General features: G+C 40.3%; 1 protein-coding gene across 1 annotated transcript; it reads right to left on the bottom strand.

Moving 5' to 3' along the window:
* Positions 1 to 3,079: 3,079 nt before the first annotated feature.
* LOC103008270 (protein FAM50A) lies at positions 3,080 to 4,367 on the bottom strand. Its single transcript, XM_007164342.3, has one exon. It carries the CDS (start codon positions 4,280 to 4,282, stop codon positions 3,263 to 3,265), a length of 1,020 nt encoding a protein of 339 aa, XP_007164404.2. The 5' UTR covers positions 4,283 to 4,367; the 3' UTR covers positions 3,080 to 3,262.
* Positions 4,368 to 19,124: the final 14,757 nt, after the last annotated feature.

The raw sequence follows: 19,124 nt of genomic DNA, 5'->3' as shown, positions 1-19,124 counted from the left end.
ACTCAGGCCCTCAAAACTTCTTGGCTGGATGGCTGCCAACAATCTACATTCTCCAGGTCTCCAGTGTGGAACCCTTTCAAATCCATCTTCCCCCTACCAGCCAGAGCAATTTATTTAAGACACAAATTTGATCATCTTATCTCTTACTTGAATTGTTTGTTTCATTAAAAAAAAATTATTGAGATGCAATTAACATATGACATTGTATTAATTTAAGGTGTTCAACATAATGATTTGACATATGTATATACTGCAAAATAATTACTGCAATAAGTTTAGCTAACATCCATCACCACACATAGTTACAAATTTTCTTTTCTTGTGATGAGAACTTTTAAGATCTACTCTCTTGCACTTCCCTGGTGGTCCAGTGGTTAAGACTCTGCACTTCCACTGCAGGGGGCGTGGGTTCAATTCCTGGTTGGGGAAGCTCTGCATGCCACAGGGTGCGGCAAAAAAGCAAACAACCCCCCCCCCAAAGATCTACTCTCTTAGCAACTTTCAAATATACAATACAATATTGTTAACTATAGTCATCATGCTGTACATTACATTCCCAGTACTTATTCATTTAATAACTAAATGTTTGTACTTTTTGACCACTTTTACCCATTTTGCACCCCCCACCTTTAACACTTAAAGTTTTCCCATCAATTACAGGGTAGAGGCTAAGCTCATTAACATAGAATATGAAGGTGATTCTTGATCTTTCTCCTGCCTATGTCTCTGCCATTTTATCTTTCACCCTTTTATTCCCTGCTAGTTTTTCCTCTAGTAAAATCAAATTGCATGAGGCTCCCTCAAATACACATCCTCTGCCCATCTTCACTACCAAATTATTTCTTTTGCTCAAGTTGCCCTCCAAGGAACTTTCCCTAACTGCCTTAAAATATATAGGAATACTACACACTATGTGCGTATATATACGCACACACACATACATATACACAATATAGGAATACTATATGTGTATATATATGCACACATGTACATATACACACACCTATAGGGAATATACATTTTAGGAATGCTTTAGATATGCGTATGCACATAATAAAATAGTTATATGCATCACCATTTCTGCATTGACTGCATTGTTTTATATGTATTAAATTTTCTCTAGTCCCAACGAGATTGTCAAGTTCTACGGGCATGGACCAGGTCTCCTCAATATAGCCTACTATATGGCGCACTGTAAACTCAATAAAATGTGTATTGAACGAAGAAATAAAAGGAACTCTAGAAATTCCCTTTTTTAAAAAGTATTTTTCTCCATACAGGTAACTTAGCAACTGAAGGTTCGTTTGAGTTAATAAGGTACTCTTTTAAATTGCCAGCTCTCAAAGAGGGAAACCACAGTTCTGTGTGAATTACTTCAAGCTGCTGAATGCCTGGCTCAGATTAGCAGGACTTGAGAGATTAACTGGAGCAGAGTAGTACACTTTTATTATTCTTACTGGCTGCCCAGCACCTCTGAACACTCTTGTATTTGGTGATTTCTCTACCCAATTAAATAGAAGCCAACCCTCACTTCCTCAGCCTTTCTTGCAATTAGGCTCCTCCAATTGGATATATTTGTGCCAGACTTTGAAAGGCAAGCTAGGGACTTCCCTGGTGGTCCAATGGTAAAGAATCTGCCTTTCCTGGTCGGGGAACTAAGATCCCACATGCCGCGGGGCAACTAAGCCAGTGTTCCACAGCTACTGAGCTCGCGCTCCTCAACTAGAGAGCCCGCGGGCCGCAAACTACAGAGGCCACGCGCTCTGGAGCCCATACGCCACAACTAGAGAGAAGCCCTCATGCGGAAGCGAAAGATCCCGCATACCTCAACGAAGACCCTGTGTGCCGCAACTAAGACCCGACGCAGCCAAAAAAAAGAAAGAAAGAAAGGGAAGCTAGAGAGATAAAGAAGTAGGCAGTACCCAGTCTAGCAAGAGTGAGGCAGGTGTGTTCAAATTCCCAGGGAACAGTAGCAAAAGTTCTATCGGAAGGGTCTTTGCCCTACATTAGAGTCAGTGGTAGAGGCTGTGATGTTTCTCTGGTATGTGAGTTGTGCACTGATCCTCCACGCCTGGTTCTCCCACCTTTCAGGAAATTCTGTGAACTCCTTAACGTCCTTTAATGAGTTCCTTTTCTGCTGAAACTAGCTAGAATATATTCCTAGACTTTCTATCTTATACCATGGACTCATAGATGAAGGGAGGAAGAGGGGAGTACTTAATGTGGTGCTTTGGGGAAGACAAGGTAGAAGAAGGATGGGGGACTTTGGACAGGAGAACAGCAACATAAGGACCATCGATCCTCAGTGGAGCAGAAATAAAGAAGCAGGTATGAAGGTAAATGAGAATCAGCAAACTTTGCCTACTTTGTTAATTTTGCTTGTGGTCCTGGTCAGAGCCATTACAGACCTAAAAGTGATTCCTTAGCTATAGTGAGCAAGGTGTGTGCTGAGAAATACTGATATCATGATTGGTTTAGAAAGCTGCAGACTTTAGTCTTCTCCAATTTGCTCAAGCTCCCCAGTCCCAAGAACCCCCTGACTCCGCTAATGCAGATCAGGCTCTCTAAATTGATATAGGTCTTTGCTGCATAAAACCTCTCCCTCTTTCTGTGAAGTAGGAGAGGGAGAGAAGGATAGGAGGGAGGAGAAGCAGCAGTAGAAGAAGAGTACAAAGAAACGAAAGGAGGAGGTAGTGGGGAAACAGTGTGTGGAGAGGAGAAAATGCTGGGGAGAGAAGAATACTGTATGTGCAAATATCCATTTGAAAAAGGAGCAGCATATTTTTTCTTTTTTTTTTTTTTGCAAGACACAGAGAGCAGAGATATTGTATAGTTCCACTTATGTGAAACTTCCAGAATAGGCAAATCCATACAGACAGAAAGTAAACTAGGGGGTGCGAGGGGCTGGGGGGCGGCTGCTAATGGACGTGGGGTCTCCTTTCGGGGTGATTCACATTATGAACGTACTAAGTACCCCTGGATGGTACGCTTTCAAATGGTCACAACGGTGAATTTTATGTTATGTGAATTTTACCTCAACAACAAAAAAAATCTTTAAAATAAAACGCACAACAGGTGCTCCAGCTCTGACGCGTGTATCTCTTTGTCGTAAAAGAAAAAGGCGGTAAACAACAGCGCCAGGGGCAGGGGCTGAGCAGGCCCCGTCACGTCTCGGGAGCGGGGAGCCGGGCGCCCGGAATCCTGGGGACGTAGGGAGGGGGCCGCAGGGAGCCGGAGGAGCTGGGGCCGCGCTGCTGCCACATCACCGGATCGTGTACTTGTCCCACTTCTTCTCAGGGTCGTAGGGCTCCCAGCGGCTGGCGGGGAAGATGTGCTTGTTCTTCTCGTACCAGCTCCGCAGCACCACCTTGCCCGCGTGCGACTCATCCTTCTCCACGGTGGCGTCGCTGAGCAGCCGCACGTCATCGTGAACGTCGAAATTGAAGAGGGGCCCGCTCTTCCCTCGCGCCTTGGTGACGATGAAGTCATAGAAGCTGTGGTGGTGGGGTATGATTAGGTCTTCCTTGATGTACATGAGCTGCTCCACCCCTGCCGACCTGAGCTCGCTGAAGTCTTTGCGCAGGATCTCGAGGGCCTTCTGCAGGAACTGCTGCATCGTGTTGCCCTTTTTCATCTTGACTGTGCGCCGGTGCCCAGAGCCATCCCAGTAACTGAAGGTGATCTCAATCTCCTCGCTCTTGATCTTCTCCTGCTTGGCTTCCCACTCCTGCCGTAGCTCCTCCCGGATCCGATTCTCCTCCTCCTCCCGGTCTCGGTCAGGCAAGAAGCTCGTGTCCACATCTGGGTTCTTCCCCAGTTTCCTCTTCTTTGCGGTGATCTCTTCCCTCTCCAGCTCCTCCTCGTCTATGGTCGCCTCCTCCTCCTCCTCGCCTGCCTCGTCTTCTTCCTCCAGGGTGAAGGACAGGCTGGAGATCTTCCCCTTGGCCTCCTTCTTGCGCTCCTTCTCGCGCAGCTTCTCCAGCTTCAGCTGCAGCTCCTTCGACTGCTCCTTCTTCGCCAGCTGCTTCTCCCGCTCCTTCACCAGGGCCTCCTGCTTCGCCTTCATGTCGTACAGCGTCACAAGACCCACGGTGCTGGACTTGAGCTCCGCCTCCACGGCATCGTAGTGCGCAGAGAACTTCTTGTCAATGTTGGATTTCATTATGTTCTCCTCCGCGATCCTCTGCTTCATCTGCTCCATCTGCTCGCGCTGCTTCTCCCGCTTCTTCATCAGGTGCATGGCGCGGCCCGCCTCGCTCGCGGCACCCTTGTACTGAGCCATGGCGGCGGCGACAGCGGTCCGGCCGAGTCTCAGGGGCTGCGCCGGCTGTAGAGGCGGCCGTTTAGTCAGCTGACCTCAGCGTCCTGACGTCCGCCTCCGGGGGATCTTTTTTTTTTTTTTTTGTAAAGAATTGTGTTGCATTCTATCTATCTATCTATCTATCTATCTATCTATCTATCTATTTATTTATTTATGGCTGTGTTGGGTCTTTGTTTCTGTGCGAGGGCTTTCTCTAGTTGTGGCAAGCGGGGGCCACTCTTCATCGCGGTGCGCGGGCCTCTCACTATCGCGTCCTCTCTTGTTGTGGAGCACAGGCTCCAGACCTGCAGGCTCAGCAACTGTGGCTCATGGGCCTAGTCGCTCCGCGGCATTTGGGACCTTCCCAGACCAGGGCTCGAACCCGTGTCCCCTGCATTGGCAGGCAGATTCTCAACCACAGCACCACCAAGGAAGCCCCATATTTTTTCTTTTAACTGCCTCTTCTTGGCTTTCCTCTCTCTCTAAGACATTCATACAGTACTGAGAATTTTCCCATTTGAAAAGTCTTCCAGAACATATTTCTTTGCCAATATTAAGGCTCTCCTATAAATGCTAACTTATATACGGACCATCTAAATAAACGTGGGATTTTTGGAAAATATGTTCATATATATCCAACGAATATTTATTGAGACCCCTTATGTGCCAGGCACTAAACTTGGGAGCAGTGCTGAATAAGATAGATAAAGGCCTTTGGGAGCTTTTATTAGCATTGAGCTCATCTATACTCTCATGTTTCATAATCTATTAAAATAAATGTCCTCTGTTGAAATCATAGCAGTGGTAAAATGGCAGATTAAAGTATCTATCCCAAGGTTACACGCAGGTAGGTGCTTAGGATAATCGCTTTGTAATGATAAAGTGATGATACTATTAAAGCTCTGAGTATAGGCAGGGCAATGGAAAAAATAAATTTTTATCAAGAATATTAGAAAGAGCTATAAATCAATCAATTGGGCTCTTCTAGATAGACAAATAGATGTGTTTAACCTGTGAGTATGCTATTAGTGTTACTGAAGATACATTTCCCTGCTTCTGATGTTTTTCCATTTGACAGGAGCCCATTAGTGTGTAAATTAGTAGAGCTTGTGATCTTCTGCCAGCCCAGCACTCACTCCACCCTGGGGGGTGATATTTGAAAAGAGAAGTTGGGCATGGACAGCTTAGCTTCTTCCTCTTGGGATACAGTTAAAGAGAGAGAGCATGTGTTTATCTCTCTGCCCCTCTGCGTACAGGTGCCGCCCATGCTGGGGGTAGCTGAGGGGTCTGCCCAGCTCCAGCACTGCCTGCAACTGGGGACGTATGTCTGAATAATTCTGGACTCAGTATTAGGAAGCCCACTTGCTCAGACATCAGCCCTCTAACCTAACCTTTATCTGTACAACGGTGATTTCTTTTGGCTCCCACTTGAGGTACTCATGACTTGCTTTCCCATTGATTCAGAAATCAGGTGAGGAAAAAGGGCTAGTTACTGGCCCTTTAAATTAAGTAAAGATTGTCCCAACAACTAAGTAAAGAAAAACTTAAAACTTAGTGGAATGAGCCCAAGGTCTGACATCAGACCTGGGTTTTGAGTCCTGGCTGTGGGGTCTTGGTTAAGCCACCTAGCCTCAGAGAATCTCATTTCTTCTTTGGTGCCCTGGGGATAATATGTCTAGTATTGTTGCAAAGATGAAAGTTAACTTATGAAGGGAATTCCCTGGTAGCCTAGTGGTTAGGATTCTGGGCTTTCACTGCCTTGGCCTGGGTTCAATCTCTGGTTGGGAAACTGAGCTCCTGCAAGCCTCGTGGCACGGCCAAAACAGGAAAAAAAGATAGCTTATGTAAAGTACCAAGCACAATGCCTGGCATTTAATAAATGGTAACTGGTAACAGCGGCAGCAGCAACAGTAGTAGTGATTCGGGGTACCCAGCACTGGGAGAGTCAAAAAAAGCATTTCTCCTTTCATGAAAACAAGTCTCTTTAAAGAGGTAATACTAAACTTAATTTTTTAAAAATTTAACCTTTAATTGAAATTTTTTAATCACTTAGCTAAAATACTTTTGAATACATTAATATGCATTTGAATACATAATTAAAATACATTTCTCATGTAAAACACTGCATGTTTTAAAATGATTTGGTCACTCAATAAATTCCTTAGAATTCAGGGGCGAGCATAGCACAGGGAGATCAGCTCAGTGCTTTGTGACCACCTAGAGGGGTGGGATAGGGAGGGTGGGAGGGAAGGAGATGCAAGAGGTAAGAGATATGGGGATATATGTATATATATAACTGATTCACTTTGTTATAAAGCAGAAACTAACACACCATTGTAAAGCAATTATACTCCAATAAAGATAAAAAAAAATTAGTATAAGCTTAAAAAAAAAAAAAGAATTCGGGGCGATAATGAGCACAATTGGAGTGAAAGTGTTTATTTTCAGTTTGTTAATTTCCTTTGATTATCATAGCGAAAACTTTGCTAGTCCTAAGGTCTTCTTTGAAGTCAGGCATGATGGGAAGTGTGTTGGGAAAGAACAAATCAGGCATCTTACTTTTGTAGACTCTTTGTGTCCCCTCATTCTTTTTTTTTTAAAATTTCTTTTATTTTTTATTTATTTTTTGGCTGTGTTGGGTCTTCATTGCTGCACGTGGGCTTTCTCTAGTTGTGCTGTGCAGGCTTCTCATTGCAGTGGCTTCTCTTGTTGTGGATCATGGGCTCTAGGCACACAAGCTTCAGTAGTTGTGGCTCTCAGGCTCAGTAGTTGTGGCTCACAGGCTCTAGAGCACAGGCTCAGTAGTTGTGGTGCACGGGCTTAGTTGCTCCATGGCATGTGGGATCTTCCCGGACCAGGGATCAAACCCATGTCCCCTGCATTGGCAGGTGGATTCTTAATCACTGCGCCACCAGTGAAGTCCCTTCCCTCATTCTTAAAGTTAATGTTCCACATATGGAATTGTCTGTGAGTCAACATAACATATCTAGTTTTTTTCCCCTCATAGGCATCTTCCTGAACACAGTTTTGCCATCCTAACCCATCTCTGCTGATTTCAATTCATCGTTGACAAAGGTGTGGAGTGTTTTGTGGCTGGATGACAGATTTATGAAAAGAACCCAGGTATGTTTCTATTATATTTCTGATGCATGCTTTGCAAGGTTCATTGGGTTTAGAGATTTTCATGTTTAGCTCAAATAAATGAAAAACTTCTATATGAATTTGTGACCTAAAACTCTACTGGAAAATAATGTAAATTGATTTAATTTAGATTATGCTGTTTCTTAAGAGGATACTCTTTTTACATTTTCTTTGCTGTCCTAGAAGTTTTTTTTTAAGTACATTCTCAGAGATTACTTCTTTTTTACTATTTTTTTTTAAATAAATTTATTTATTTATTTATTTTTGGCTGCATTGGGTCTTCATTGCTGCGTGCGGGCTTCCTCTAGTTGCGGCTACTGGGGGTTACTCTTCGTTGTGGTGCGCGGGCTTCTCATTGCGGTGGCTTCTCTTGTTGCAGAGCACAGGCTCTAGGCGCACAGTCTTAGTTGCTCCGCAGCATGTGGGATCTTCCTGGACCAGGGTTCGATCTCGTGTCCACTGCATTGGCAGGCGGGTTTTTAACCACTGTCAGAGATAGAGTTCTTTGGACTGGAGTGCTCATCCACAGGGGAAGCCATAAGAATACATCAAATGCATCAAATAAATGACTAAAAACCTGTATCTGGTCAACCCAGACAACCAGTGATACTTTAATAACTAGATTGATTTCTGACACTGGCATAATAAAATTAAGGGATTTTTTTCCCCTACTCTTAAGCAATATTGCCTGAACAAAACGCTCTATTATTGGTTCCCAGGGAATCAAGTTTTTAGACTGCTATGTCTCTAGCATCTTCTCCAGTTTCCTAGTATGGGAAACAATGTATTTGCTGAACTAATTCTTTTTAGCTAATATACTAATTAGAAATATTTTAGTGGCAAGGGTCAGAAACTCAACTCAAAATGGCTTAAGCAAAAATATGAATTTACTGGCTTATGTTAATCCAGAGTTAATGTAATTTTAGGCATGGCTGGACCCAAGTGCTCAAACCAGTGCTGTTCAGTATAAATACAGTGAAAACCACAAATGTGAACCACATATGCAATTTTAAATATTCTACTAACTACATAAACAAGGAAAAAGAAACAGCTGAAATTAATTTTCCTAATATATTTTATTTAGTCCAAAATATCCAACATATCATTCTAAAAAGTAATCAATATAAAAAATTATTAACGAGAAATTTTAAATTCTTTTATTCGTACTAAATTTTTGAAATGCAGTGTGATTTTTACATTTATAGCACATCTCAATTTAGACTAGCTGTATTTCACATGCTCAATAGCCATAGGGGCTGGCGGCTACAAAACTGGACAGTGCAGGTTAAAACAATGCATCAGGAAGATATCTCTAGCTCCTGCTCACTCTGCTTTCCTCTCTGTTGGCCGCAGCATCCTGCCTCATCTGGCTAACTCCTATTTATTTTCAGTTTTCAGTTTTACCCATCCCTACCTATGGTGACCTTCTCTCTTACTCAGCCTATTTACTAGAGAGACATACTGGCATGTAGTGGGCATTTGAATGTCTGTTCTTTATCATAAAAGTTCTAAGGGAGAGATTGTACCAGTACAAATTCATTATTTTTAATAAGGGAAAAACTCAGGTACTGATCCCTTCGAAGGTAAGATTTCACAAACCCCCCCACCCTGACTCATATCCATCCTCTTCCAGATACAGGAAAAACACAGAAGGTTAGTTGCATCATCTGCACAATAAAAGATAATATTATTTATGGAATACTAGAGCTATGTCTACATTTGGGGAGGGGAAATTTTTTTTTAATATTTATTTATTTATGTATTTGGCTGTGTCGGGTCTTAGTTGTGGCATGCGGGATCTTCATTGCGGCATGTGGGATCTTTAGTTGCGGTGCGCGGACTCTTCATCGTGGCGCGCAGGCTTCTCTCTAGTTGTGGCACGAGGGCTCCAGAGTGCGCGGGCTCAGTAGTTGCAGCACGCGGGCTTAGTTGCCCCGCGGCATGTGGGATCTTGTTCCCCAACTAGGGATCGAACCCACCTCCCCTGCACTAGAAGGCGGATTCTTAACAACTGGACCACCAGGGAAGTCCCAAGAATTGTTATTCTTTATATTTGTTCTACCTCAAGAGAATTTGGGATTTTTTTTTCTTCAGAGGTTTGAATCATCTCAAATGGAACAATGAATTCCAAAATGGAAAAGCACAGGAATGCACTCATAAAATGCTATGATGTTACTACCTCTTGTGTTATTATAATTCCAATTTTACAAATAAAGAAACTGAACTTTAGTGAATTTTTAAAAAAAAATCCAAGATGATAACATAAGAATGTCTCAGTGATTACCCATGTTCTTAACTACTGTGCTATAAAGTCCTCTAGTAAATGTGATGTCTTTTAAAATATGTAAGGAGACACACCATAAGGCTATGTCTAACTGCAGAAAGAGCCAGGGTACAGCAAAGAAAAGCTTTTAAAATGGCTGGAATCTGCTCAGTCAATCTTTATATGTAGTAGTTGATTTTATTATGTGTGAATTTGTTTGATAGCCAGATCCACTGACTTGACATACCAAAAGGGTTGGGAATAGAGTTTAGGATTTCCACAGTGCTCTTAACACACTAGGCATTATTCCTTGTGGTAAGGACAGGTGAGAAATGAAGAGGGGGTAGGAGGATGAAGGGATAGGGAATAGGAGGTAGAGAACTGATAGCTATTAAATGGATCTCAAAATAATACTCCTAATAATTATAAAAACAACAGCAAAGATAGCTAATACTTATTGAGCACTTACTATGTGCCAAGTCCCTGAATTATTTAATTTTATCCTCCCCAAAATCTATAAAATTGGTGCCATTTTTGCTCATCATTTTCCTTGGGAATTCTCCCATAATGCTCCTGAATAACTTTTATTTTTTAATTTTATTACTTTTTTATTGAAGTATAGTTGACTTACAATATTATATTAATTGTACATTACATCCATGTAGCTATTTACTTTATACAAACATAGTAGTTTGTACCTGTTAATCTCCTACCCCTATCTTGTCCCTCCCCGCTTCCCTCTCCCCACTGATAACCACTAGTTTGTTCTTTATATCTGTGAGTCTTTTTCTGTTTTGCTATATTTATCCATTTGTCTTATTTTTAGATCTCACATGTAAGTGAAAAATACAGTCCTTGTCTTTGACTTATTTCACCAAGCATAATACCCTCTTGGTTGGTCCATCCATGTTGTTGCAAATGGCAAATTTTCATCCTTTTTTATGGTTGAGTATGAATAATTTTTATTGTTCCTTCTTGAAAAGCTCTCCTTCTTTGGCTTTTAAGACACCACATCTCTTCATTCTCCTTTTATTTCCATTGTCCTTTCTTCCTATCTGCTCTCTAGTATCCCTTCTTTACTTTTCTCTTTAAAAATTTGGTTCCTGCCCTCAGTCTTTTCTTCTTCCCCTTGGTTGAAGTATTTTCCCTGCTCTCATATCTCAAATAACATCTGCTTTCATACACCAAATTTCCACATAGATGCTTTGGGTTCCAAAACTGGCCGCTGGATATTTTTGCCTAAATGTCCTGTAAACACTTCAAACTCCATTTGTGCAAAACTGAATTCTTTACTTCCTCCCTAAATTTCTTCTTCTTATATGCTGTTACTCAGTAACTGCTATTCACCAGCATCCACCCAGGTTTGCAAGTCAGGTTCACAAGTCATCTCTGGCACCATCCTGTCCCTCACCTTCCATAGTCAATCTACAGCTGAGTCAACTCTTCTCCTAATTACCTCTCAAACTGGTCCACTTCCCTTCATTTTCACTGCCACTACCTTAGGTTCAGGTTCTTTTTTATTTTTTTCTTTTTTAACTGAAATATATTCAACATATCACATTGCGTGAATTTAAGGTGTACGACAAGTTAATTTGATACACTTACATATTGTAACATGATTGCTATTGTAGTGATAATTAGCACCTCTATCACATTACATAATTATCCTTTCTTTTTAGTAGTTGGAAAAATTAAGTTCTAGTATCTGAGCAAGTTTGATGATTATAATATTGCTGTCTATATTCACTGCACTGGCGTTATAACTCTAGGACTTATGTACTACTCATTGTAAGTAGGTACCCTTAAACAACATCTGTCCTGTCTCCCTACTCTCTAACCCCTGGTAGCCACCATTTTCTACAAGTTTGGCTTTTTATAATTCCACATATAAGTGATATCATAGAGTACTTGTCTTTCTCTGATTTATCTCACTTAGCAGAATGTGCTCAAGTTTCATTCATGTTGTTGGAAATCGCAGGATGTTCTCCTTTCTCATGGTTGAATAATATGCCATTGTAAGTATGTATGGCATTTTATTTATCCATTCATCTACCAATGGACATTTAGGTTGTTTCAATATCCTGACTATGGTAAATATTGCTGCAATGAACATGAGAGTATGTATATCTTTTCGAGTTGGTGTTTTGGTTTTCTTCAGATAAATACCCAGAAGTGGAATTGCTGAATCATATGGTAGCTCTATTTTTAATTTTTTGAGGAATCTCCACAATTTTCCCCACAGTGGCTGCACCACTTTACATTCCCACCAACCATGCACAAAATTTCCCTTTTTTCCACATCCTCTCCAGCACTTGTTATCTCTTGCCTTTTTGATAACCATTCAAATTGGTGTGAGGTAATATCTAACTGTGGTTTTAATTTGCACCTCCCTGATGATTAGTGATGTTGAGCAGATTTTCATGTATCTGTTGGCCATTGGATGACTTCTTTGGAAAAAATATCTAGTTAGTTTTTCCACCCATTTTTAAATCAGATTGTCTTTTTGTTATTGAGTTGTATTAGTTCTTTATATATTTTGGACATTAACTTCCTATCTGATATATGGTTTGTAAAATTTTTCTCCCATTCTGTAGATTGCCTTTTTTTTTCCAGTTTTTATTTTTAAAATCTTTATAATTGCTTTACAATGGTGCGTTAGTTTCTGCTTTACAACAAAGTGAATCAGTTACACATATACATATGTTTCCATATCTCTTCCCTCTTGCATCTCCCTCCCTCCCACCCTCCCTATCCCACCCCTCTAGGTGGTCACAAATCACCGAGCTGATCTCCCTGTGTTATGCGGCTACTTCCCACTAGCTATCTATTTTACATTTGGTAGTGTATATATGTCCATGACACTCTCTCATCCTGTCACATCTCACCCCCCCCTCCCCATATCCTCAAGTCCATTCTCTAGTAGGTCTGTGTCTTTATTCCCGTCTTGCCACTAGGTTCTTCATGACCTTTTTTTTTTTCCCTTAGATTCCATATATATATGTTAGCATACTGTATTTGTTTTTTTCTTTCTTACTTACTTCACTCTGTATGACAGACTCTAACTCCATCCACCTCACTACAAATAACTCAATTTCGTTTCTTTTTATGGCTGAGTAATATTCCATTGTATATATGTGCCACATCTTCTTTATCCATTCATCTGATGATGGACACTTAGGTTGCTTCCATGTCCTGGCTATTGTAAATAGAGCTGCTATGAAAATTTTGGTACATGACTCTTTTTGAATTATGGTTTTCTCAGGGTATATGCCCAGTAGTGGGATTGCTGGGTCGTATGGTAGTTCTATTTTTAGTTTTTTAGGGAACCTGCATAGTGTTCTCCATAGTGGCTGTATCAATTTACATTCCCACCAACAGTGCAAGAGGGTTCCCTTTTCTCCACACACTCTCCAGCATTTATTGTTTGTAGATTTTTTGATGATGGCCATTCTGACTGGTGTGAGGTATTACCTCATTGTAGTTTCGATTTGCATTTTTCTGATGACTAATGCTGTTGAGCATTCTTTCATGTGTTTGTTGGCAATCTGTATATCTTCTTTGGAGAAATATCTATTTAGGTCTTCTGCCCATTTTTGGATTGGGTTGTTTGTTTTTTTGTTATTGAGCTGCATAAGCTGCTTGTAAATCTTGGAGATTAATCCTTTGTCAGTTGTTTCATTTGCAAATATTTTCTCCCATTCTGAGGGTTGTCTTTTCGTCTTGTTTATGGTTTCCTTTGCTGTGCAAAAGCTTTTAAGTTTCATTAGGTCCCATTTGTTTATTTGTGTTTTTATTTCCATTTCTCTAGGAGGTGGGTCAAAAAGGATCTTGCTGTGATTTATGTCATAGAGTTCTGCCTATGTTTTCCTCTAAGAGTTTGATAGTATCTGGCCTTACATTTAGGTCTTTAATCCATTTTGAGTTTATTTTTGTGTATGGTGTTAGGGAGTGTTCTAATTTCATACTTTTACATGTAGCTGTCCAGTTTTCCCAGCACCACTTATTGAAGAGGCTGTCTTTTCTCCACTGTATGTGTTTGCCTCCTTTATCAAAGATAAGGTGACCATATGTGTGTGGGTTTATCTCTGGGCTTTCTATCCTGTTCCATTGATCTATGCTTCTGTTTTTGTGCCAGTACCAAACTGTCTTGATTACTGTAGCTTTGTAATATAGTCTGAAGTCAGAGAGCCTGATTCCTCCAGCTCCATTTTTCGTTCTCAAGATTGCATTGGCTATTCAGGGTCTTTTGTGTTTCCATACAAATTGTGAAAATTTTTGTTCTAGTTCTGTGAAAAATGCCATTGGTAGTTTGATAGGGATTGCACTGAATCTGTAGATTGCTTTGGGTAGTATAGTCATTTTCACAATGTTGATTCTTCCAATCCAAGAACATGGTATATCTCTCCATCTATTTGTATCATCTTTAATTTCTTTCATCAGTGTCTTATAATTTTCTGCATACAGGTCTTTTGTCTCCTTAGGTAGGTTTATTCCTAGATATTTTATTCTTTTTGTTGCAATGGTAAACGGGAGTGTTTTCTTAATTTCACTTTCAGATTTTTCATCATTAGTGTATAGGAATGCAAGAGATTTCTGTGCATTAATTTTGTATCCTGCTACTTTACCAAATTCATTGATTAGCTCTAGTAGTTTTCTGTCAGCATCTTTAGGATTCTCTATGTATAGTATCATGTCATCTGCAAACAGTGACAGCTTTACTTCTTCTTTTTGGATTTGGATTCCTTTTATTTCTTTTTTTTTCTCTGATTGCTGTGGCTAACACTTCCAAAACTATGTTGAATAATAGTGGTGAGTGGGCAACCTTGTCTTGTTCCTGATCTTAGTGGAAATGGTTTCAGTTTTTCACCATTGAGGACAATGTTGGCTGTGGGTTTGTCATATATGGCCTTTATTATGTTGAGGAAAGTTCCCTCTATGCCTACTTTCTGCAGGGCTTTTATCATAAATGGGTGCTGAATTTGGTCAAAAGCTTTCTCTGAATCTATTGAGATGATCATATGGCTTTTCTCCTTCAATTTGTTAATATGATGTATCACGTTGATTGATTTGCGTATATTGAAGACTCTTTGCATTCCTGGGATAAACCGCACTTGATCATGGTGTATGATCCTTTTAATGTGCTGTTGGATTCTGTTTGCTAGTATTTTGTTGAGGATTTTTGCATCTATGTTCATCAGTGATATTAGCCTGTAGTTTTCTTTCTTTGTGACATCTTTATCTGGTTTTGTTATCAGGGTGATGGTGGCCTCGTAGAATGAGGTGGGGAGTGTTCCTCCCTCTGCAATATTTTGGAAGAGTTTGAGAAGGATAGGTGTTAGCTCTTCTCTAAATGTTTGATAGAATTCGCCTGTGAAGCCATCTGGTCCTGGGCTTTTGTTTGTTGGAAGATTTTTAGTCACAGTTTCCATTTCAGTGCTTGTGATTGGTCTGTTCATATTTTCTATTTCTTCCTATTTCAGTCTCGGCAGGTTGTGCATTTCTAAGAATCTGTCCATTTCTTCCAGGTTGTCCATTTTATTGGCATAGAGTTGCTTGTAGTAATCTCTCATGATCGTTTGTATTTCTGCAGTGTCAGTGGTTACTTCTCCTTTTTCATTTCTCATTCTATTGATTTGAGTCTTCTCCCTTTTTCTCTTGATGAGTCTGGCTAATGGTTTATCAATTTTGTTTATCTCCTCAAAGAACCAGCTTTTAGTTTTATTGATCTTTGCTATTTTTTCCTTCATTTCTTTTTCATTTATTTCTGATCTGATCTTTATGATTTCTTTCCTTCTGCTAGCTTTGGGATTTTTTTGTTCTTCTTTCTCTAATTGCTTTAGGTGTAAGGTTAGGTTGTTTATTTGAGATGTTTCCTGTTTCTTGATGTAGGCTTGTATTGCTATAAACTTCCCTCTTAGAACTGCTTTTGCTGCGTCCCATAGGTTTTGGGTCGTCGTGTCTCCATTGTCATTTGTTTCTAGGTATTTTTTGATTTCCCCTTTGATTTCTTCAGTGATCACTTCGTTATTAAATAGTGTATTGTGTAGCCTCCATGTGTTTGTAATTTTAAAGATCTTTTCCTGTAATTGATATCTAGTTTCATAGCGTTGTGGTTGGAAAAGATACTTGATACGATTTCAATTTTCTTAAATTTACCAAGGATTGATTTGTGACCCAAGATATGATCTATCCTGGAGAATGTTCCATGAGCACTTGAGAAAAATGTGTATTCTGTTGTTTTTGGGTGGAATGTCCTATAAATATCAATTAAGTCCATCTTGTTTAATGTATCATTTAAAGCTTGTGTTTCCTTATTTATTTTCATTTTGGATGATCTGTTCATTGGTGAAAGTGGGATGTTAAATTCCCCTACTTTGATTGTGTTACTGTCGATTTCCCCTTTTATGGCTGTTAGTATTTGCCTTATGTATTGAGGTGCTCCTATGTTGGGTGCATTAATATTTACAATTGTTATACCTTCTTCTTGGATCGATCCCTTGATCGTTATATAGTGTCCTTCTTTGTCTCTTGTAACAGTCTTTATTTTAAAGTCTATTTCGTCTGATATGAGAATTGCTACTCCAGCTTTCTTTTGATTTCCATTTGCATGGAATATCTTTTTCCACCCCCTCACTTTCAGTCTGTATGTGTCCCTAGGTCTGAAGTGGGTCTCTTGTAGACAACATATATACGGGTCTTGTTTTTGTATCCATTCAGCCAGTCTGTGTCTTTTGGTGGGAGCATTTAATCCATTTACATTTAAGGTAATTATCGATATGTATGTTCCTATTCCCATTTTCTTAAATGTTTTGGGTTTGTTATTGTAGGTGTTTTCCTTCTCTTGTGTTTCTTGCCTAGAGAAGTTCCTTTAGCATTTGTTGTAAAGCTGGTTTGGTGGTGCTGAACTCTCTCAGCTTTTGCTTGTCTGTAAAGGTTTTAATTTCTTCATCAAATCTGAATGAGATCCTTGCTGCGTGGAGTAACCTTGGTTGTAGGTTTTTCTCCTTCATCACTTTAAGTATATCCTGCCACTCCCTTGTGGCTTGCAGAGTTTCTGCTGAAAGATCAGCTGTTAACCTTATGGGGATTCCCTTGTGTGTTATTTGTTGTTTTTCCCTTGCTGCTTTTAATATGGTTTCTTTATATTTAATTTTTGATAGTTTGATTAATATGTGTCTTGGCGTGTTTCTCCTTGGATTTATCCTGTATGGGACTCTCTGTGCTTCCAGGACTTGATTAACTATTTCCTTTCCCATATTAGGGAAGTTTTCAACTATAATCTGTTCAAATATTTTCTCAGTCCCTTTCTTTTTCTCTTCTTCTTCTGGGACCCCTATAATTCGAATGTTGATGCGTTTAATGTTGTCCCAGAGGTCTCTTAGACTGTCCTCAGTTCTTTTCATTCTTTTTTCTTTATTCTGCTCTGCAGTAGTTATTTCCACTATTTTATCTTCCAGGTCACTTACCCGTTCTTCTGCCTCAGTATTCTGCTATTCATCCCTTCTAGAGTATTTTTAATTTCATTTATTGTGTTTTTCATTGTTGCTTGGTTCCCCTTTAGTTCTTCTACATCCTTGTTAAATGTTTCTTGTATTTTGTCTATTGTATTTCCAGGATTTTGGATCATCTTTACTATCAGTATTCTGAATTCTTTTTCAGGTAGACTACCTATTTCCTCTTCATTTGTTAGGCCTGGTGTGTTTTGACCCTGCTTCTTCATCTGCTGTGTGTTTTTCTGTCTTCTCATTTTGCTTAACTTACTGTCTTTGCTGTCTCCTTTTCACAGGCTGCAGGTTCGTAGTTCCTGTTGTTTTTGGTATCTGTCCCCAGTGGCTAAGGTTGGTTCAGTGGGTTGTGTAGGCTTCCCGGTGGAGGGGACTAGTGCCTGTGTTCTGGTGGATGAGGCTGGATCTTGTCTTTCTGGTGGGCACGTCCACGTCTGGTGGTGTGTTTTGGGGTGTCTGTGGCCTTATTATGATTTTAGGCAGCCTCTCTGCTAATGGATGGGGCTGTGTTCCTGTCTTGCCAGTTGTTTGGCATAGGGTGTCCAGCACTGTAGCTTGCTGGTCGTTGAGTGAATCTGGGTCTTGATGCTGAGATGGAGATCTGTGAGAGATTTTCGCAGTCTGGTATTACATGGAGCTGGGAGGTCTCTTGTGGACCAGTGTCCTGAAGTTGGCTCTCCCACCTCAGAGGCACAGCCCTGATGCCTGGATGGAGCACCAAGAGCCTTTCATCCACGCAGCAGAGTTTGATTTGTGAAAAAGGCTGATGCATGTTCCCCCAGTTCAAGAGCTGTCCTGGGACCCACTCCTGAGATGCAGACAGCCTGTTGCTTGCTGGAAAAAGGCTGTAGATTGCCTTTTAATCTTGGGAATTGTTTCTTTTGCTATGCAAAAGCTTTTATGTTTTTATTTATTTATTTATTTATTTATGGCTGCGTTGGGTCTTCGTTGCTGTGCGTGGGCTTTCTCTAGTTGTGGTGAGTGGGGGCTACTCTTCCGTTGCGGTGCACAGGCTTCTGATTGCAATGCTTTCTCTTGTGGAGTACGTTCTCTAGGCACACAGGCTCAGTAGTTGTGGCGCACGGGCTTAGTTGCTCCACGGCATGTGGGATCTTCCCAGACCAGGGCTCGAACCTGTGTCCCCTGCCTTGGCAGGCAGATTCTTAACCACTGTGCCACCAGGGAAGCCCAAAAGCTTTTACGTTTGATGTACTCCCAATTTGTTGATTTTTGCTTTTGTTGTTTGTGCTTTTGGTATCATATGCAAACGAATCATTTCCAAGATCTATATCAAGGAACTTCTCTATGTTTTCTTCTAGGATCTTTACAGTATCAGGTCTTATGTTTAAGACTTTGATCCATTTCAAGTTAATTTTTGTGAATGGTGTAGGATAGGGGTCCAATTTCATTGCTTTGCATGTGTTTGTCTAGTTTTCCCAAAACAATTTATTGAAGAGACTATTCTTTTCTCATTGGGTGCTCTTAGCTCTTTGTAGAGTATTAGTTGACCATATAAACAAAGGTTGAATTCTGGGGTCTCGATTCTTTTCCATTGGTCTAGATGTCTATTTTTGTATCAGTGCCATACAGTTTTATTACTGTAGCTTTGTAGTACAGTTTGAATACGGAAGTGTGATAGTTCTGGGTTTGTTTGTTTGTTTGTTTTTCTTCTAATGATTACTTTGGTTATTTGGTGTCTTTTATGGTTCCATACAAATTTTAGGATTGTTTTTTCTATTTCTGTGAAGAATGCCATTGGTATTTTGATGGGGATTGAACTGAATCTATAGAGGGCTTTGGGGATCAGGTCCTTTTTTTTCTTACATTGTATGATAGAAAGCTGCTAATTGTCCCCCAGGAAATTCATTCTCCCCTTTGTTTATGATAATAAACCCTTGTTTTTTAACTGAGCACA

Source organism: Balaenoptera acutorostrata, chromosome 1 (assembly GCF_949987535.1).
Source record: "Balaenoptera acutorostrata chromosome 1, mBalAcu1.1, whole genome shotgun sequence".
In the NCBI taxonomy this organism is placed as follows: Eukaryota; Metazoa; Chordata; class Mammalia; order Artiodactyla; family Balaenopteridae; genus Balaenoptera; species Balaenoptera acutorostrata.
Note: the sequence above shows the minus strand (reverse complement) of the source record. Positions and strands in the feature narration are given on the sequence as shown.

Bases quoted from the DNA above. Each gene is read 5' to 3' on its own strand.
- LOC103008270 (XM_007164342.3), bottom strand. From the start codon at position 4,282: ATGGCTCAGTACAAGGGTGCCGCGAGCGAGGCGGGCCGCGCCATGCAC.